Here is a 22,447-nt window from a genome sequence, read left to right as displayed (position 1 = left end):
TTTGTCCTTAAAATAATCGAGAAGTTTGAGGGTAGGGCGGGAGAGTAGATCATGTGCGCTGATTAATAATCTAATAGAATAATGTCACGTAAATTCCATAGTATCCTTAACGAAACACAAAGGCATGCACAATCCAAAACCGCATACACAAATCAGGGTAAGAAAGGCACAAAAAGCAACGGCTAGCGCAAAATATATAGTCGTAGAAAAAGTATAAAGGATTCTTTCACGTACCGTACGTTTCGATTGGAGCTAAAAGTCTGGAGGCACACCGTTGATCATGTGGTGGGCTGGCTGAGTGCGTGACTCTCATTTGTGTAGTTAGAATATAAATGTGGTTATTTTTATTAGTTTTTTTTAAAAGATAATTATTAGGTGAAAATACACAAATCCCATTTAAAAAGAAATTAGCCATTTTTAAGAGAAAGTATAGACAGCTGGCCTGTTGATTTTTGTGTAGATGATAAGGAAGCTGGAGCATATCAAATCAGCTCATTAATAGTATGATTGGCGAAACTCAACCAGCTTGGCAGACGCGTTTCTTTCGGGGTGACTTTCGTTTTCATCGGCTGAACAGAGCTTCTGAAGCCATTTAATATCATAATACAGCAGGAGGAGGTGCAGCAGCAGGAGAAGGGCCCTCTTCATAAAAGATGTAAGAAGAGTAATACTGGTAAGGAGGATGAGTACTGTGCCCAGCATTATTTCTGGGGGTCCAACGTACGTATTGCCGGAACGCCACCTTGTGTTGTTGGGTTTGTATTGGCAATATTGCTCGAAATGCAACACCACCAAATTTTAAAGCCAATTCAATACTACCTTCCCCAACATCTCTAATATTGTCTAGCTGCTTAATTTCCTTCCCCCAGTTGTGAAGTCGCAACGTAAGAAATAAGAATTAAACTGGATTTTCTGGTTTTTATTCTTTGAAAATTAGTTTTTGGTGGTGGATATACGCAACTTCTGGAGAGTGTTTGTTGAAGTTGAGTTGGATATGTTCGGACAAAATTACAGACTCACAATGCCCAGAACCTAACTGGCAGTGCGGTTAATGAGACTTGGAAGCACTGGTCGTCAGACATTTAAGGGTCATGTTGGGTTCGTGACTTTGGTTTTTTCACATATAATATTGGCCAGTTGATACCTATTTAATTGGTATGGCCCATAAACCAATCTTTTCTCCCTTTCTTTATTTTTGTGCTGGGAATGGCTCATTAGTTATCATATTCAATTGCAATCCTCTCAATTCTCAACCACTTGATGCTAAGGCTTTGAACCTTCTACACCATAATCAAAGGAAAAGGAGCACCCTTTGAATCACATTTTTGTTTTGTTTTGGGTTTTTTATTTTAAAGGGGGATTCTCAGTTTGATATCACTAAACAATTAGCAACTCGCACAAAGAAGAATGAAAGTCAAAAGATCAATACTTTTTCTATGTTGATCGATTTCATTCCACATGAGTATTGTGTTAAATATGTTAAAAAGTAGAGACTTGTAAATAGATTTTCTTTTTTCTTTAAGATATAAAGTCTAGTTCCAACTTTCCGAGTATATCAATGAGGACCTGAACTTAGAAATTGAGCCAAGAAGAGTACAAACAAATTGCAGGGGTAACTCTTGGGAACCATTTCAAAGTTGATTGAATCATATGATATGGCATGTGGATCGGATGGTTCAATTCACCAATGCTATTCGTACTATTTTATTGCCTCCTGATCTGAGTTCTGAAGAGTGAGTGATACCAGTCTGGGCTCTCATGTTTGCGATTTTTTGATCATGCAAATGGATAATAATGGAATGCAGGAAAAGTTCAATATGGTGGGGTTTTAAAGAGATAAGACCTATACCTCACCACAGTTCTCCCTTGAGTTGTGGGCCTTGATTTCTCCTCTTGTTTTTTCCTTCCTTAGTGTTGTGGGCCCTGTGGCCCATTTCCCCCTCCCTCCTCTGCCCCGCCCCTCTGGTACATAAAAAAAACTGTTGATAGCAGAAGCCTAAAAAACAAATAGTGTTTCCTGCCTCCTATATTCACTCACTTAACTTCCTGGCTTCCTACCCTAAGTAGAGATCTTTAAAGCACAAGAGAGGTTAAAAAAGAAAAACCCAAGAGTCTCTCAAACCAGACAAAGCTTGGGACCTTGGGTCAGTATCTGTCATCTCAAAGGGCACAAGCTTATCTATGTAAGTGTGAGAGATGTGGATGGATGCACTGGCACAGGCACATGCCATTGTTGCAATGGACTTTTCTTCCATTTTTAAGCACCACATTATTATTATCTAGAGTTGAAATTTTTGGTCACCAGCACATACTCAAAAAAAGAAAAAAAAAAAAAAGAAAAAAAAAAAGTTTGATTAAATGCATGATGCTGTCACAATCCCGGTCGTGGTTGGTTGTCATCATCATCCTCATTGTTGTCTCCCCAATTGGGGTTCTATCTGCCAGATCACAATTTGACTACACAATGTCATGTGGAATCCACTATTTGCTATCACTTCCTCGATTGGAGCTTGAATTTACTCCACGCTTGTTGAGCTCCATTGTACTGCTCAATCAAATGGAAAACTTTTGAAAGGAAACCTCGTCCTTGTGTACTTGCTTATTCCATCCTAAAAGCTAACCCCCAAAGCTTTGTTGTATCTTTCTGATTTATGGGAATCAATTTCTCTGCCAATGGGATTAATTTTTTTTATTGCTTGCATTGGAATCCAAAATTCATTCACACATGCAAAACCACACATTATTTATGTGCTTCCTCATTCATAAACCTTTAACGAATGGTTAGTAATAAAGGGATTTGAATTTTCAAGAGTTTTGAGATTCAAAAATTCTATGTGGAGTCACTTTTATGTACTTTTTGCTCACTCTATTAATATGATTGGCTGTATCATTTTTTTAATATAAAATAAATATTTTAGCCAATCATATCAATGAAGTGCATAAAGAATACGTAATAGTGACTATATGTAGTAGAACTCTTTGAGATTATACAAGTGGAAAAGATCTCCTCAAGTTTTTGCCAAAAGTCGGAGTCTAAAGTGAGAGAGAGATAAACAAACCAAGTAGGACATGATCCTCCAATATTTACTGTTAATTTAATAAAAACCGCTCAAATATTTATTTGGACAGTAATAATATGATAGGGCCTACTTGATGTATCATCGATCTCTCTCCCTATTGAGTTCTTACAAGAATTTAAAAGAACTTTAAATCAATGCGTAAGTAGATTTTACAATAGGGAAAAGCTTCCCGCCGGATAGGTTTAAAACCCATTTTTGCATCGGCTCAATCGTATCTCAACATGTAAGCCATCCAGGAAAAGGGAAGTTGCACCCGAAAACACTATATCCCCCCTCTCATCTATTTCCTTTCTCCACACGTAAATCTCTCCCACTTCCGTTCTCTCCCTCTTGCTGCACCAAACCTCCACACGAAAACACCACATTGTGTTTACCAATTAACGAATGGTCTGGTAGTGGTGGAGGCTAAGAGGAATGGTGGGGACACTGGTTCCTACAAAGACGTGGAAGAACAAGCTCAGGCCTCTGCTAATCAGTGGCCAAACGTCTCAACCATGAACTCAAAATTGAAAATTGGAAAAAAAAAATAAAAAAACAAAAATGCAAAAGTGGTTGAAAAAAAAAAAATCAGTCGGTGGTGTGCTGTTGTTGTTAAACATAATTATAATACAAGAGGAATGCTTATTATTATGGTCTATGTGGTGTTTGTTTATTGTTTGCGTTTGAATTTGTGCTTTGGAATAAAGATTGCCAAGGGTAAAGGGCGTTTCCTTTAGTTAAAATTGTTGGTTTTGCTATCCAGCTTCAATGTAAATTGCATCCAAATAGTTTTGGGTTTTTTTGCTTCTTTTCTTCTCCTTCGTTTCTGTATATATATATTTTTTTTCCCTTTTTGTATATCCTATGGACGACAAAAATGGATTCACCACAGAATTCTTAATTATATGTGTACTTATTATTCAGTTTTATATTTTGAAATTCATTTTTTTTAATCCAAAAATTGGGATTAGCCCCAGGAGAAGAAGGCATGGTGCAGGGTGCTAAAGTCTGCAAGAGAAGATAGGCTACGGAGAGGATGAGTGCTTCCAAACGCGCAGGATGGGTTGGTGCAGGTGTAGGTTTGGTGCAACGAGAGGGAGAGAGCGGAAGGGAGAGAGGTTTACGTGTGGAGAAAGGAAATAGATGAGAGGGGAATCGGGTGTTTTCGGGTGCAACTTCCCTTTTTCTAGATAGCTTACGTGTTACGATGCGATTGGCTGGTACAAAAATGGATTTTTCAATAACAACATGTGGATAAGTAAATTTTTTGTTAGTTTTTCTTAAATATATTTAATATTTTCCTTACAATATTTATAATTGTGTAAGTCAATCCCTATCATTCTAGACGATCAAGATGGAGAAGCTTGGGCCACTATTTTCTTTTCACATGGGAGTGTTAAGACTAGGGACTGCTACCTACACCACTGCACTTGGCACAAACTCATTGACTGCAGCTTGGAAAGTTTTTAAGGAAAGGGTGTACGATGCATTTTCAGGTGTAAAATTAAATACAGACTTCATGACAATTTAATACATGAGTGTCACCGTCATTTTTGTCACCATCTTCAATTTTTATAACTATGTCAACACTTTAATGCATAAAAGTACAATTACTCAGAATTCAAAATTATAAGAGATATTCAAAATTTAGGATCGTCTCTCATGTATGACATTACCATAAACCTAAAATATAAAATTGATTTATTCTTTTTATTGAAGGGGGGTGGTGGGTTTGATTCCTAATTCTCTCATTTAGAGATTAAGCCTTTTGTCATCTGGTCCATTGGACCTTAACTTATAAATTGATTTCTTTACTTCATTTCATTGATAGGTTATTATTATAATCTTTTTTTCAAAATTTAATTAAGTGGGCTTTCTAGTCAATTTTTTCGGCACATTTTCCGGTATTAACTACTATAAGGGTCCTGCTATCGGTACCGATAGCGGACCAATCAAGGCAAAATATTTTTTTTTTCTTTTATTTTTCTTGACATATTTTTTAAACTTTTTTTTTTTGAAAAAAAAATAAATTCACTAATAAAATCTTTCTTAACTATTAATTTTTTTTTTTTTTAAACACACAAGCTTCGATCAAATTGGAGTCCAATTCATGGGTCCCCTCAACATTTTTCCTACTATAAAGACATGGGTGATGATGATTCACAAGCAGCTTCTTTACAACTCATAATACAATAAATCAATATCAGTCTATTAAAAATAATTTTAATTTTACATATGTATGCTCCATCTAAAATAGAATTATACAATAATTATAACATAATTATACATTAATCATTTTTCACAAAGATATGGGCCATAAATAACCCCACAAGCGCTAAAAGTTTTTCAAGCCAGGCCATAAAATTGCAGGGCTATTAATATATAGATCCATAGGGTGAGCCCAAATTCACAAAAATAGGAGTCCTTATTCACAAAGATCCAAAATTTTCTTTTTCATAATAATTATTTTCCGATATTTTCTCACTTACAGGACTTCTCCCAAATATCACTTATCAGTTACCAAACACTTTCACATACGCCACAGAAAGAAAAAATAAAATCACAAAGGACACTTGATCTTAAGGTAGTTATAAAAAAAATTCACTACTGCTGCCACTAACACATCCAATGTAAACCACTCAACCCAACCATTGGAGGAAGCAAGTACCCATATTCCACTGCCAAGTCAACTAGGCAAGCCACCCATCGCTGCCGAGTCCTCTCCTGCACGATAGAAACCACCGCATGTGAAGCCTCCACGTAACCAACAATATCTAATTTTATGCATGAAAATAGAGTATTTATGGTGCTCTTAGCCATTTCTCGACAGTGGCCTAGGGCATCTTCCACACTTCATGCTACCTCCATCTGCAGAAGAGTCACCGAGTAGCAACTCGCCAGCCCTAGGCATCGCACAATGAGTTCTCCGCTTCCTCTCGACACCATTTTCTCTCACTCTCCATTCCTTCTCTCGCTCATCTCTCGGTCAGCTCCCTCTCTCATTTTTCTCACTCACTCTCTCTCTCTCTCTCATCACTCTTAGATTGATGACTTCTACGCAGCCCCACCGTGCTCCACTTCTCTCTGATTTATACCCAATGCCAGATTCTGTAGCTCATTCACTCTACAGTGGCTCTGTTTATTTTTGGGAGTAAGTTTCTGCTGCTCATGAGTTTTCCTTCTTCATGTATTTTGACCTCAACCTATAAGGGAATACTCCTGTAAACCTAGTGTTAAAATATGAGTATGAGAAGATAAGCTTTTCAGACAGGTTGACATCCAAAACAAAAAAATGCGTTCCTAGTCGGGTTGGAGACCCGATTAGATGACAATTCGATAGGTTCAGGTCAGGCCACTTCAAACGGGCCCCTCTGGTTATCAGGTGTTTTGCACAGCCCTGAGTATAACTCTATATTTGATACTTTATCCAATAAATTAAGGGGCTTATGTGATTCCTTTAGGTTAAGCTATTTTCTTGGTGGGTTAAGGGATGATATTCGATTGCCTGTAGGGATGCTTAATCTTGACAACATATTGCTTATAACCTAACAAAGTTTCAGGAAGAACATATTGGGATTACTAGGAGGAATTGGAAGAGGGTGCCACATTCCCTTGAGTAGAGATTATTAAAAAAATTCATCGACAACTTCTATAATAGCCTCTAAGGGAGCTTCTAAGGCCATAGTATCCACTCAAAAAATTAACCCGCAATAGATGAAGGAAATGAGGGATAAATGATTGTGTTACTACTATGATTCCAAGGGGAATATAGGCCACAAATGTCCCAATCCGAATTTATTCTTAATTGTGGATGTTGATGGAGAAGTTTTGAGGAACTTGAGATGGAAGAGTTGCCAATTGGAGAGGATAAGATGGAATTGAAGCAAAAAAACCACCAACTTGAGATTTTTCTACTTGCCTTAATTAGCTCCCAAGGTCTTAGAACAATGAGAGTTACAGGGAGGATAGGCTCACAAAAAGTAACTATACTAGGTGTGTAGATCCGGATATGGATCTGGAGACCTGGCCATAATCGGATCCATATTTGCGCTTTGAAAATTGGGTGGTTATCCACCTAGATAAATTAAGCAAAAATCTGGGATGATAACAGGACGTAAACCTAGATAATCCAGATTGTAACTGGATATGTAATCTAAATAATCATCTTTTTTTTTTTTTTTCCTTTCAAGAAAAAGAATTTTAAAACTTTTGAAAAAAATTTAGATATCCATGTTTAATACCTAGATTTTTTAAAAATACTTCTAACACTTTTTAATAGTTTTTTTTAATAATAAAAAAAATCTTTTTAACACTTCAAAGGGCTTTTCTATAGTACTTTATGTACATTATTTTTTATAGGCATTTTTTATATAATGAATATTTTTATATCTATTATTTAAACTTTTCATTTCGCATTCAAATTTTGATCAAACAAAATAAATAATAATATATCAACACACACAATACACTACATACTACATATTACATTGTTTACATCACAATGCAAAACAATAATTCTAAAAGAAACTATTTCACTTGATTGAAGTACTCTCACATTCACAAGACCCACCAAGAATTGATGATCAATTCCAATACAAGTTAGAAGTTCTTCTTGCTCCAGTTCTTGTAGAAGCACTTGATCATGTCAAACGGGAGCATCGCAAGCATACGGGGTAGCCAACAACTTATCATCCAAAGGACCATGTAGATTAGAGAATGAAGAAATTAAAATTAAGAATCCTATAATAGTTTGGAAGAGAAAAAATTTGTATAGATAGCAACCTTGAACACATATCAACCTAGTTTGGTATATATGGAATAGAGAAGAATATTATGTGCCAATAGCGACTACTTCATATCTATGTTTTTTTGTTATTCTATCTCAATGGCTGGTTTTGTTACTCTATCTTAACAACAGAAATATGCACATGATCAAGATATACATCTAGCAGCAGAGGATCTTCGTTTGCATCACATAAACCCAAAATTAGTTGCATTCCACAGAGTACATGCACCAACGAAAACCAACTGACAACACATGAGATCACCAAGCACCTAACCAAAATCTAATCTGTAGAACAATTGCAATTATAGTCACTAAGAATATTATATTAATGATCCCTAGTACAATTACACATAGTGATGTGGTCCAAGTAATTAACCATACATCAGTACTCCTGATATGTAGTCTAATCAAAGTAGTTTGCATACTTCTTCTTTTAGAGGTTAGTGACTCTATGTCTGGTCACAATCAAACAATCAAACAATATATCCCTAAAACTTTGACTTCCTAGCCATTAGATTGAGAGTTTCTAAATATTGATTTCTAAAACCAAAACCTCTAGAAAATGATGGCACTTCTATATGTTTGGGGTGCATAAACAGTAAAAGAATGTTGGCAAAAATAATGAGCCAATGATGATAGACATAATAAATGAATAAACCACATTGCAAAACTTTGGCTCCGTTAATACACAATGGCTTGAGAATATGCCCCAACCTATCCTTAAGATGCTTAACCAATATTGTGATGTGTTTGGTGAACCTAAAGGCGTACACCCAACAAACCCCATGATCAAGCAATTACCCTGCTACCTAATACCACTCTTGTGTCTGTAAGGCCATACAAGTACCCCTATTTTCAAAAGGATGAAATAGAAAAAATTGCTAAAGAGCTGCTGAGCACAAGAGTGATTCAACTTAACCAAAGTCCTTATTCATCCCATGTGCTATTGGTAAGGAAAGCTGACGAGTCATGGAGAATGTGTGGATTATCGAAGAACTTAACCCAAGTTCTTAACAAGAAAATCGTGAAAGAAAAATATCCAATACAAGTTGTGAAAGTTATTGGATGAACTAAGTAGGGCTAAGCTATTTTCAAAACTGGATTTACGATTAGGATATCATCAAATCAGGATTAAAGTTGAAGACATTCCTAATATTTCCCTTATAAGTCATGAAAGCCACTATGAGTTCTTAGTGATGTCATTTGGGTTGACTAATGACCCACCTACCTTCTGAGGTTTGATGCATGAGATTTTCTTTTTTTACTGCATTTGAGGAAATTCATTCTATTATTCTTTGATGACATATTGGTATACAACAAATCAGTAGAGGACCATGTTAAACACACTTAAATGAGACTCTTGAGATCCTACAGCAGCATAGCTTGCTTGCCAAATTGTCTTAGTGTAAGTTTGCTAGCCTAGAAATGGATAATTTGGCCCACCTAATTTCAACAAAAGGAGTAAGAGTTGATCCTCAAAACTCAAGGTTATGAAGCAATGGTCACTTCCCACTACCCTTAAATCTCTCAGGGAGTTTCTTAGCTTGATATGATATTATAGAAGGTTCATTAGGGGTTAATAGCAACATGAAAGCAGCATGAAAAAGACACTTTACCCCAAAAAGTTTCCATTAGAGGTGGGTTATATTGTACTACAAATAGAGGGTAGTGGTAGCTAACCATAGAGGCTTGAGGTAGCAACTATTACATATCACTCATAGCAGCCCCTTAGGAGGACATTCAGGGTATAACAAGACCCTGCATCGAATCAAAAGGGAGTTCTTCTAGCCAGGGCCAAAACCATATACCAAAATATTTATTAGTAAATGTGAAATTTGTCAAGTTGTTAAGGCAGATCAATCCAAACCTAGTGGCTTGTTACAGCCTCTCCCATTACCTCACTACCAGGGACTCATATCACTATAGATTTTGTGGAATGCCTCTCCTTGTCTCATGAGTATAATAGGTTGTGAGTATTAGTAGACATGCTCACTAGGTATGCCCATTTCATCAGCCTGACCCACCAATTCTTGGCTAAGATGGTGGCTCAACTATTTATAAAACATATTATGAAATTACAGGCAATGTTAAATCCAATCATTTCAGATCAAGGGAGCACTTTCACTAGCCTTTTTTAGCAGGAGCTATTCATGGACTAGGATACACAATTGGCCTTTAGTACCTCCTATCATCTCCAAACAAATGGCCAATCCGAGGTTGTCAACAAGTATGTTGAGAATTATCTAAGAAGTTTTGTGGGAGACAAACCTAAAGGGTGGGCTAATTTCCATCCTTGTTGAGTGGTGGTACAATACCTCACAACATGTCTCTACCTGCATAAGCCCCTTTGAAGCCCTTTATGGCTATGCACCACCATGACTAGAGTAGAAGTAGTAGATGATAGTTTTCGATTCAAGGACCAGATCATATAGCTTTTGTTACATAACTTACGAAAAGCACATAAAGGTATGCGAATTTGAAATGAAATGAGTAAAATTTTGAGGTTGGAGAGTGGGTATACCTTCTATTGTAACCATATTGACAGTTACCATTGGCCCACTGACAGAATCTAAAGTTGGTACCTCAATTCTTTGGCCCCTTTGAGATCACTCAAAAAAACAGAGCCATTGCCTATCAGCTTCAACTCTCACCTTCCTCCTCCATTAGTCTCGTTTGCCATGTCTCACAGTTGAAGAAGAAGCTTAAGCAACAAGTCACGACTACCCTAACCCTATCTCCCATGGACTTCGAGGGAATTCAGAGGAAATGTTGACTCACAGACTCAAGAAGTCAAAGAAACAACCCTTGATTGAGCTCTTAGTTCGATGTCAACTGATAAGGCCGGGTCAACAGACAGATCTAGGATACTACGTGGGAACCGTATATGTAGCTAAAGGAGGCTTACCCCCACCTTGAGGGAAATGTGTCCTAAGCAAGGTTTAGATGAAGAAGAGGTTCTAACGAGTATGGATGAAGAAGAGGTTCGTGGGCTAGATGGTTGGACTCGCAGGCGTTGGATCATTTCTACTGCTAGGGCTAAGTTCACCTAAATTCGGCATTGTGGGCCTCCAGCCCATTAGTTATTTCTACTTTGTATTAGCCCATTATGGGCCAATACAAGTTTAAGTTTGGTATTTTTTTTCCCTTTTACCCCTTTCTATTATAGACTTGGAATCTTTAGTTGTTTGTTATTATGATAGTGCTTTGTGGGTGTGGTGGAAGGTATAAGTGGGACCAACCCAACAACATTTATATCTTTTGAGCAAAATGTTATACAATTTTGTTATTCTCCTCTCTCTCTCTCTCTCTCTCTCTCTCTCTCTCTCTCTCTCTCCCCCCCCCCCCCTACAATTTTCTAGAGGAGCTCACCCTCAAAGTGAGACCCAACTTTTGATCTCTCCATTTTGAGGTATTATTAAGAACATCTATTGAAATTCCACCTATTTCATACCGTTTTATCACTTTTATTACTTTTGTATGTCACCCCATATAATTCCAAGTAGAGGACTTAGGCAAGGAGATCCCTTATCTCCTTATTTGTTTTGTTTTGTTTTTTTTTTTTGTTTGTGTACTAAAGGTTTGATTTCCTTGTTAAAAAGAACCGTTGGAAGGGAAGTAGTGGAAGGTGTATAGCTATATAGAGGAGCCCCTAGAGTTAATCATTTATTGTTTGCGGATGATAATATTATTTCATTTTTGCATTATTGTTTGCAGATGATAATGTTATTTCACTTTTGCATGTCACCCCATATAATTCCAAGTAGAAGACTTAGGCAAGGAGATCCCTTATCACCTTATTTGTTTTTTGTTTTTTTGTACTGAAGGTTTGATTTCCTTGTTAAAAAGAACTTTTGGAAGGGAAGTAGGGAAGGTGTACAGCTATGTAGAGGAGCCCCTAGAGTTAATCATTTATTGTTTGCGGATGATAATGTTATTTTTTGTAAAACTGATGTGACTATCAATGAGAAGATCCATTATTTACTGAACAAATATGAAAGAGTTTTGGGGTAATGTATTAACAAAGAAAAAACTTCTATGGTGTTTAGTAGGAATGTGAACAATGAGTTGAAAGCTGAAATTATGCAGCTTTGGGGGTAGTTATACACAACAGTATGAGAAGTATTTAGTTCTTTTACCTATGGTTGGGAGGTTAAAAAAAAAAAAAGGAATTTTTCAGGTATTAAAAAGAGAGTGTGACAGAAATTACAAATGTGGAAAGGAAATTTGTGCGGGTAGGAAGGTTCTTATTAAGGTAGTAGCAATGTCTATTCTGACATATGCTATGAGTTGTTTTTTGTTCCCAAAGTTTTTGTGCTATGAGTTAGAGATGATGATGTTAAATTTTGGTAGGAAAATCAGTCTCAAGAGAATAGAATACATTGGGTTAGCTGGGAGAAGCTTTGTACTTCAAAATTTAGAGGAGGTGTGGGTTTTACGTCTTTTTAATCTAACTCTCTTAGCTAAACAAGGATAGAGACTTCTAAGAAATGAGGGTTTCTCTATTATACATAATTTTTAAAACCCAATATTTCCCTAATACAAGTTTGTTTGAAGCAAAAGTTTGCTTTAATTCATCTTATGTTTGGAAGGGAATTTGGAAAACAATTCACTATTTGAAAAGAGGTTGTAGGTGGCACGTGGGGAATGGTAAATCTATTAGAGTGTTGACCCATGGATTCCAGATTTTACTTTGTCTCTAGCTCCTTCTGAGATTGAGGAAATTTAAGAGTCCAACCTTTAATAGATGATGATGTGGGTTGGTGGAATGGTCAGGTTTTGAGAGCTCTATTCAATCTAAATGTGGTTCAACAGATTCTGAAGATGCATGTCTCTATAAGTTCAAAAGATTCTTTGTTTTGGGTTCATGAGAAGAATGGTATATATTATGTTAAGAGTGCTTATAAAGTGCTACAATAGAGTCAATCTCAAGCAATGGAGCAGCATTCAAGGGAAAGAATAGATTCAGTTTTTTGGAAGTATTTGTGGCAGCTGAAACTCCCGAAAAAACTGAAGATTTTTGTATGGAAGGCTTGTCAAGAAAAGCTTTCAACATTTCTGAATTTGAAGAGGAAACATGTGTTGGAGGATGACCAATGTGTGTTGTGCAACCAAGTTAGTGAAGATGCTGCTCATGCCTTGTTTTACCATTCAGATGGATAAATATATGGGTAGAATATTGTTCTCAACTGGGTAATGTGAATTTTGACCTTTCCTTTTGGGATTTAGCAAACTTGGCTCAAGATAGAGGTTCAGATGACTTGCTGTCCAGATTTATAGCAATTGCTTGGGGGCTTTGGAATAGAAGAAATACATTTATTTATGAGCATGTATCATTGCAAACTAATGTAGTCATAAATAATGCTCTTTCTATACAGCTAGAGTATTAATAGTTGCAGGTTTTTGATGTGTCTAATAAGAAGATAAACAAAGTTATGTGTTGGAATTCTCCTCCTCCTCTAGGATACTTGAAATTGAATGTTAATGGAGCTAGTTTTTGTGATCATAATTCTGCTGGGGTAGGGGTGATTTTGAGAGATCATAATGGTGATATTGTAGTAGCTTGTAGCAAAGCTGAAATGGAAGTCTCTTCTGCTGAATTTATTGAGACTATCGCTTTGTTAAGGAGATTACTGTTGTGGTCTCAATGGAGTGTTCCAAAAGTATTGTTAGAAACTGATTGTTTGATACTTGTTCAAGCTTTGTGTGATAATTCTGAGTTCCTAACAGACTTTGATTTTATTTTACAAGATATTGGTAGGCTTATGAGGGGTTTTCAAGAAGCAAGGGTTGTGCATATTAATCAGCTATGTAATTTGGCTGCTTATCAGTTGACTAGATATGCATGAGAAGTTAATGACATTGTGATGTGGTGGGATTATTGTCCTTCATTTGTAAGTCAAGCTATCTGTCTTGATAAAAACTCTATTTGTAAGGATTCTATTTGATGTGAATAAATGAATTTCTGGTTATTTTAAAAAAAAAAATCTCATGAGTTATTGGGCTTAATTGAATAAGAGGAATAATTGCGTTTTTAGTTTTGTATAAAGAAAAAGAAAAAAGAAATAAATTAAGAATTTGTATGATATATTTTCGCAAATTCAAAGAAAGGGCCAAGTTGCAATATCAGCGATGACTCAAACACAATATCTTATGGTAGAAATTAGTCAAGTCATGAGAGGCCCGACTCTTTACGATCAGCCCAAGCCAGTTGTGATATATATAATCAAAGAAAGGAATAACATATATGTGATATATATAATAAAAAATTCTACGTGACAATAGGTGAGATATTAGCCCTATCAAGCCATTGACTTTTGAATATAAAATTCAATTTAGAAGAACATGGCACCTAGTCATGCCAGTATGAAGTACGTACGGACTACTTATAAATTATAATAGTAGTACATACATACATACGTATGTATATGGGTATGCTCCTTATACATATATCAATTATCATTATAATAGCTTTATTTGAGGAGTTAATTGAAGTCTAAGCTAATCTGGTATACATATTATATTTACTTTCTCCAAAGTCCAAACCAGCATCTGAGCATCTTTTTCCTTTTTGCCCCTCTTTTAACAGCACCAAATTGGTACTGCCCAAGCAATTTGTTGCCTACCCAATGATTCCATCTGTCCTTTCTTTTTCTAACCATAAAATGAATAATAACTCTCACTTACGATTATTGAAATCAAGTAGTAATATCAAACAGTTTTTGGAAAAGATATTCGAATTTGAGGATTTCAAGTGGAAGAAAGAGTGACATATGAATTGGCTGGCTTTATAATATGTATTTTCCATTTAATATTATCTGAAATATTCATACCAGTAATAATAAAAAGTCTCATTTAATGTATCGTTCTCTCTTATTTTAAGATTCTCAAATTCAAATAAGAATTTAAAAAATTAAATTAATTAGAAAAATGAAGAATGAAATTAAGAAGAATGAAATATTACATAAATTAAGATGAGGGAGGGATAATGATAGCAAATCAATATGATAAGAAAAGAGAACATGCAATCATCTTTTGGGGCTCTCTGTTAAAATTAACTAGTATTCTAATTTTAGCCTGAAAAAAGAAAAAAAATACTCTGATTTATATTCCGAGGGTACTGTTCTTTTGCTGTGATTTTGATACGACTCCTTAAAATAATGCCGGTAAGGAAACGATGTGACAGTGATTCAGAATTGATAGCTTGAAATGAAGACCAGTAAATTTCGGTGGTCAACCTCACATCAGTGGAAACAAAAAATAATCAGACTCTCCCTTTAATGGCACCACCACGAAAATAACATCATCAGCTTCAAAAGTATCAAAAACTAGGCACATGGTCTCTCCTCTTAAAAAATTTGAAAACTCTCTTCTTCGTAAAACTCTTTCTACATTTTGAAAAATTCATACCTTACATGTTGAAAAAAATAATGTTAAATTCAATTTTAAAGTGCATAAATTCTGCATATTTATGAAACTAGTAGATTCTAAAACTATAGAAACCATGTCTCCTCCTCTCCTACTTCCCTCACACATTTCTCCCAATTCTTCTGTTATATATAATCTCCTTAGTTTCTCTCATTTTGTGCATTCTTGAAGTTATATTATATTCATCATCACGTCTCGCCATAAACCAACCAACGGTACTCTCTTCATTGGTACAAATTATACAACACTCCACACTGTCTATGTCGTTTTCAGACCTCTATTGGACGACTGTTATAGTTTGGTCTTCTTTTGGCCATTCACCAATACATTTTTATTTAATTATTCTCTTCTTTCTTCAAATTCCCTCCTCTACATTGGTTGAAAGTTAAAACCCTTGATTAGTCGACAGTTGCCCACCCATTATTGTCATACATGTGCCCTCCTCTACTTTGGTTGAAAGTTAAAACAATCCATGCCTCTATGGTGTTGTATAGAAAACCACCTTTAGACAATTTTCTCTTTTAGTCTAATAGAGAAATAGGGACTTGAACCAAATTTTGGCTTTTTTGTCTTTTTATTTTGTGATTTGGGACCGTCATTTTTTGTGTTTTTCTTTTTAGTTTAAGGAAATCTTATTCATTAAAAAGAATTTCAAAACATCAATCGATGCAAAAGATTTAAAAGGATTGTGAAAGAAAATAATCCGTAAGTGGGTTAAGCTGATTTTTTTTTTTTTTTTAGAAATAAAACTATCATCATTTATTTATCAGAAAAATTTACATCCATGACCGGATATGTAAGTGAATTAAGTTGATCTTAAAAGCGTTATTTGAATGATAGGTGAGAGATTAAATTTACCACTTATAATTAATAATCTTATATATATATATATATATATATATATTTGTTTATGTATGATTGATACTTTCATTAATAAGTAAATTGAATATTTGACTAAAACAATATGAATTTTATCATAGTAACTAAAAAGGTAAGAGAAGTATTACAACTATATAAAAAAAATCTCATACAAATAAATTAACAAATTAAAATAGTTTCATATAATGATATATTATATCTATTTTATAATCTAATTACGTTAATTTATAGATTTATCTTTATAAAATTCTTCATTACAAAAAAGTTTTAAATTTAATAATTTAATTCTAAAAACCCATAATCCGGTCAATTAATTTTGCAATGGAGTCAGCTCCCACCAACAGAAAAATAAAACTCATTATTAGAAAGTACTGAACTAGTCATTGTAGTCAACTTACTCATTTCAAGCATTGATCCTCCGATTCTCCCTCTCTAATTCTGTGAAAGGTTTACTTTTCATTTGATTGGAATCTTTATTTTTTTCTGAAAATATTATTTAAAAAGAAAGAAAAATCCCGTGATTGGGGGTCCAATTAAGATGTTGGTAGGTGTTATCAAATCATCAAGATTCTGTAACCCTTTGTAATATTTTCGTTTTTGACAAAGGAAATATTCAATTATATAAAAATATTTTTAAAAATTAATATAATTTGATGTAATTTGATAAATTATAAAATTATTTTTATTGTAAAATAAATTTAAATTTTCTTAATATTTTGTGGAACATAACGCCAGTCTTGTAAAAGAAAGACATCAAGTAATTTTTAGGGATTAGACATGTGTTGTATTTTAGGCTCAATAGAAAAGACTTGGATATCAGTGAATTTTAATGATAATGGAGGATGTAAAAAATTAAGATAATAGTAGAGGACTAACAATTTAAAGAGCGGTAGAAGAAAAAGGAGAACAACTTAATTTTATTATAAAATAAATTTAATAAAGTTACATTAATTTATATATTTATTTTATATAATTCCTTTAATATTATAACACTATTCTTTTGCTAATATATAATTAGTTAATCATAAATATCTTTCACTGTCTGGAATTTGACTTTTCCTAATCATTCTGTTAATGGTAATTATTGTGTCATTATCTTGTTCGGTGGTAAGTGTATAGATAATTGTTTGTCATGCACACTCGATCACTTTCCTAAATTTATTTATTTTTCAATATAGCATGTCTTCTCGCTAGCATTAATTACAATTTAATATTTTGAATGTTTATTTAATCAATTAGATGCATGCCATTGGTATGTTGAAAATATTTTATATAATTATATTTTAAATTAGAGATATTTTTATAAAATAATAGTTTATAAAAGTAACATTACTTTACATAAATATAAATAGCCTATTTAAAACATAATTATATAAAAATTTGTAAAAAACGGTTGTAAATGTATTTACTCATGCATTCACTAAGGATATAAGACGGTTGAGTTATGTATGACAAGTTTATGGCGTTTGGTTACCAAATTTATTTCAATTTATTTTATCTAATTATTACAACTTTTTCAATTTCTAACATAAAATATAATAAACAATTCAACCTTTTCAAATCTCAAAATAAAAATAATATTTTAATAATATTTTATTCAACTTTCAACTTTCATCTCAACTCAACTCAACTCACTATCCAAACCAGTATGTTATAAATAGATTCCACAAAATTAAACTCATAAATTGATATAGTTTCATATAATATGTTAGATTTGCTTTATATATAATAAAAATAGTTTCATTATTTAAGATACTATATCAAATTATGTCAATTTATGAGTTTGCATTTATTATTATTATTATTATTATTATTATTATTATTATTATTATTATTTTAATAGCTGAAGCATTTCTTTGTATGTATACGCCATCAATTTGTTCCCTAAGGCTTGAGAGAAGTACTATTTCATCTCCAAGCAACAATTTGCAGTACGCACACTCTTTTGTAGCCGTCAATTAAGAGTCCAAAACAAATAGATGGTTCATAAAGAAGCGAAGGAGGTATATATTTCTCAGACAACGTCGCATGGTATCAATGAAATGTGATTGTTTGAATACACTCTTCTAACATGATATTGAAGAAAGTCCACGAAATTAACATTTATATATATATATATATATATAATATGTACATGACTTGCACCAAAATTGAAATAAGGCCGTCATGAAAATACAATATAAAATTAAAGGAAAGAGAGGTTTGTAATAACCAATTGTAATCATACTTTCATGCCACCTACATTAACACACAAGAATTAACTTTATCTTCATCAAAAAAAGAAATAACTTTATCAATAATGTTAGTAGCGAATTATATATAAATATAAGAGAAAGATAAAGGGTGGCTGATGGATTGATCAGATTTTCGAAGTAGCAATGAATGATGTCCAATCCAACAAACATCATTAGAAAGCTGTCGCGTAATCATACTATAAACAGAAGCTCCCATGTGACTTCATGTACGTGAACTACAGCTAGAGGTCAAAATGTTCAGACTCTTTAGCGAAGGGTAGTACTTGCCATGTGCCCAGCGTTTCACCGCTCGACCGGAAATATTCTATACCCCTCCTGCACTTCAGCTTGATAGTTAATTTCTATTAATCATGATTATTCTTAATTCATGCAGTGCTGATCTGATATATAGTATATATTGACCTCAGCAACTTAATTATCCCCATAGGCAAAAGGTGCAAAAAGGAGAAACATAAAGAAGTATATATACAAGTACTACACGATAATTTATTAATTTGAATATGGAATTTTCGTTTTGTCGTGTAATTTGTAAACCATTATTTTCTTTCTAGTCGAATATTATTCTTGGTAAATATATATATATATATATATATAGGTGAGTTTCTTACGTAGTTAAGAGTGTATCACATGCATGCATATGCATGCAAGCAGCACTATTCCTTCATGAATCTGCAATTTCTTTGTACTCAAAGGAAGAGTGAGGCGATTACATTAGGAGCTAAGTTACATACATAGAAGAGTGGCCACCAAATAATCATGCAGCTAGTCTTTGTTCCGGCGCAGTTTTCTTAATTCTGAATTCCCTGCTTTCTTCTACCCCACACCATCCCTTTAATTTATTTATTGCTTACTTAATTCTTCCCGATCACTCTTCACAAGCTAACCCATGTTCTGCTCGTATTTATAAATACCCCAAGACCCTTTTATTTCTCTCCACCAACTAATTCTCAAGCTTAATTCTTCAACTCTTTCAAGCATCACCTCGATCTCTCACTCGGGCAAATCAATATGGTCAAACTTTCAAGTCTCCTTGGCACACTTTTCTTTGTTCTGGTCTACATTACCTGCCCATCATATTCGATTAAGGTTTATAATGTTATCAGTTTTGGAGCTAAACCCAATTGCAGAGTGGACTCCACGCCAGCACTTTTTAATGCATGGGCTGCAGCCTGTGCTTCAATAGATTCTGCCACCATAAATGTACCGAAGGGAAGGTACCTGCTTGGCTCATCTTTGGCCTTCAAAGGTGGCTGCAAAAGCTCTGATATCACTTTCCAGATTGATGGAACGCTGGTGGCTCCGGCTGATTATCGAGTGCTAGGCAAAGGTAATAATTGGGTAAGCTTTGAAGGTGTTAGTGGCGTTTCCATTATTGGAGGATCCCTCGATGCCAGAGGACAAGCCTTGTGGTCTTGTAAATTAGCTGCTGCTGGCACCAACTGCCCCACCGGAGCCACGGTACTTTCTACCTTTACAGTACTGATCAATCGAAAAATTTAACCATACTTTTTTAAAGTTAATAGTCGAGGATCCTAGTTTTTGCAAAATGCATGTTACCATAATGAATTTTGTTTTTTCCTTCTTTTCTTTTTTGTTGTGTGTGAATGCAGACGTTGAGCTTTACCAATTCCAACAACATCAGGATCCATGGATTACTATCACTAAACAGCCAGATGTTCCACATTGTGTTTAACGGCTGCCAGAATGTGCATGTTGAAAAACTAAAAATCATAGCCGCTGGCGACAGCCCAAACACAGACGGCATTCATGTCCAATTATCCAGAAATATTGTGATCAAGAAATCTAACATCCAAACAGGGGATGATTGCATCTCCGTTGGCCCTGGCACTAACAACTTGTGGATTGAACGTGTCACATGCGGCCCTGGTCATGGCATTAGGTGACGAATAAATTTATATATATGGATGCTAAAGAATGTGATCCATTATACTTTGATATTATCTTGAATTTGTGTACCGGTGCTGGTTGCAGCATAGGGAGTCTTGCAAAGGACCCAGAAGAACTAGGGGTCCAAAATGTGACAGTCAAGAAGGCAGTGTTTATTGGTACTCAAAATGGGTTGAGAATAAAGTCTTGGGCCAGACCCAGCACTGGATTCGTCCAACGAGTCCGCTTTTTAGGCGCTGTGATGAAGAATGTCCAAAATCCCTTAGTTATAGACCAAAAGTATTGCCCCCACAACATCAACTGCCCTACTCAGGTAAGACGTTTTAATTAGGAGCTAGGTAGCTTATGAACAAAGAATTAACCTTGTACGTGTATATAGTCTTCAAAATGAACATATGATCTTGATGTTTTGCGTGTTGCTTTTATGATAGGTATCGGGTGTAAGAATCAGTGATGTGATATACCGTGGCATTCGAGGAACATCAGCAACTCCAATTGCGATAAAATTTGATTGTAGTTCCAAGAACCCATGCACTGGGATTAGACTCGAAAATGTCAATCTGACTTGTTTGAACCAAGAGGCTCAATCGTTTTGCACCAATGCAGTTGGGAAGACTCTTGGCTTAGTACAACCTAACATGAGTTGCTTGTGAACAAGCTAGAAAGGAATGCTAAATGTTTTGTACATAAAATATTAGAGAAATTGTATTTACAGTCGTGAAATGTGTAAGGGTCATACAATTTCATTTCAAAAGAATTGCGTGGCGTTTACATATTCTACAACTGTATCTATCATTACTTAATTGGGTATCTATTGCATGCCTTCTTGAGAAGTGAAAAATATAATTTTTTATTTTTTATAATTGATTATGTGTTCTGGTTTGCTGCTAAAAGCTATTGAATCTGAAACTAATTATATGGATATAATTAATCGTTATTGTACATAGTAGTGCGCGATTTCAGGTGTTATTAAAAATCCTATTACATATGATTAATAATCCTATTTCAGGTGTTATTTTTACGCGCATGACCAATAACCCAAGAAGATTCATATCGAGACCAGTTAGTTTCGTGAAACCTTTACTCAAAGTAGAATTAGTCTACAATGATCAGAAGATTTCATCAAATTTCTCTGCATAAAGTAAGCAAATTACTTGCATTAATGAAATTAAATATATTAAAGGAGGGTGTAGATCAGTCCGGCACCCCAATAAAATATATTAAAGGATCGAGGGTGTACAAGTTAACTTAATGCCATGTTTCTTGACCATGAGGTGTGATACCCAGCCCATATTATTTTTTTTAAAGCCCAACTCTAACCAAGCCCATGTACCCAACCCTTGTTCTATTATTAAAAAAAGAAAAATTATATTCATTATCCTCGTACACCGCACACTATATTTTTTTTTTTACCAAATATGTTATATATGGATGATAAGTAAAAAAAATTTAATAAGTTTAAGAATAATAAAACAAAAAAAAATTTAAAAAAAAATAAATAAAAAAGTGTGTTGTGTAGTGTATTGGATAATAAGTAGCAAAACTCTTTAAAAAAATATTAAACAGTGTGTTTGATCAGTTTATAATTTTGTCTTCCAAGCGTAGAAGCTGTCAAAGTAATACAAAGGTAAATCCCAAGATCGAATTCACAGGGACAATGTGAATTAAGCAAACCTTTTATAATCACAAGATAAAATTTTAACGTTTATGGTGACAAGAAATTTCGAGAAGAAAAAAGTCTTGAACTAAAATGGGGATTATTTACTAAGGAAGTGTGGACTTAATTAAGAGTATGATTGGTGGCTGTTTTGGAAGTTCAAGCTCGAATTAAATTGAAAATAAAAATAAATCTGTGATTCTAAAATTACCAAAACTAAGAGGCTTAGAGAAAGTGTGTATCAAATGAATTAAACTTGTAAGAAACAATAAAGCAAACACTTGGGATGCAATTTTCACCCATTGATTTTGGAGATGGATTTAATTCTCTTTTCATCTTCTCTCAACCATGCTCCCATTCCTAAAAGTCATGGTCGGATAATATAGTAATGAACCACAATTCTTAGTCTAATAAAACTATTTGACAGATTATATAACAATTATAAAATAGTGAAAGAAAGTCATCAAAGTTTTGTTAC

At 34.3% G+C, this 22,447-nt stretch overlaps 1 protein-coding gene across 1 annotated transcript; it reads left to right on the top strand.

Moving 5' to 3' along the window:
• The first annotated feature begins 19,093 nt into the window (after window positions 1-19,093).
• LOC122317160 (polygalacturonase-like) lies at window positions 19,094-21,142 on the top strand. The gene is made up of 4 exons (XM_043134107.1): window positions 19,094-19,862; window positions 20,015-20,304; window positions 20,397-20,625; window positions 20,744-21,142. Exons 1-4 carry the CDS (start codon window positions 19,413-19,415, stop codon window positions 20,963-20,965), a joined length of 1,191 nt encoding a protein of 396 aa, XP_042990041.1. The 5' UTR covers window positions 19,094-19,412; the 3' UTR covers window positions 20,966-21,142.
• The last annotated feature ends 1,305 nt before the right edge of the window (window positions 21,143-22,447 follow it).

Source organism: Carya illinoinensis, chromosome 7 (genome assembly GCF_018687715.1).
Source record: "Carya illinoinensis cultivar Pawnee chromosome 7, C.illinoinensisPawnee_v1, whole genome shotgun sequence".
Lineage (NCBI taxonomy): Eukaryota > Viridiplantae > Streptophyta > Magnoliopsida > Fagales > Juglandaceae > Carya > Carya illinoinensis.
This window is presented reverse-complemented; position numbering and strand designations above follow the sequence as displayed.

Excerpts from the sequence above, each read along its gene's own strand:
- LOC122317160 (XM_043134107.1), top strand. The coding sequence starts at position 19,413 with ATGGTCAAACTTTCAAGTCTCCTTGGCACACTTTTCTTTGTTCTGGTC. Across the intron at positions 19,863-20,014 it reads ACTGCCCCACCGGAGCCACG|ACGTTGAGCTTTACCAATTC; the intron begins GTACTTTCTACC and ends GTGTGAATGCAG. Across the intron at positions 20,626-20,743 it reads ACATCAACTGCCCTACTCAG|GTATCGGGTGTAAGAATCAG; the intron begins GTAAGACGTTTT and ends CTTTTATGATAG.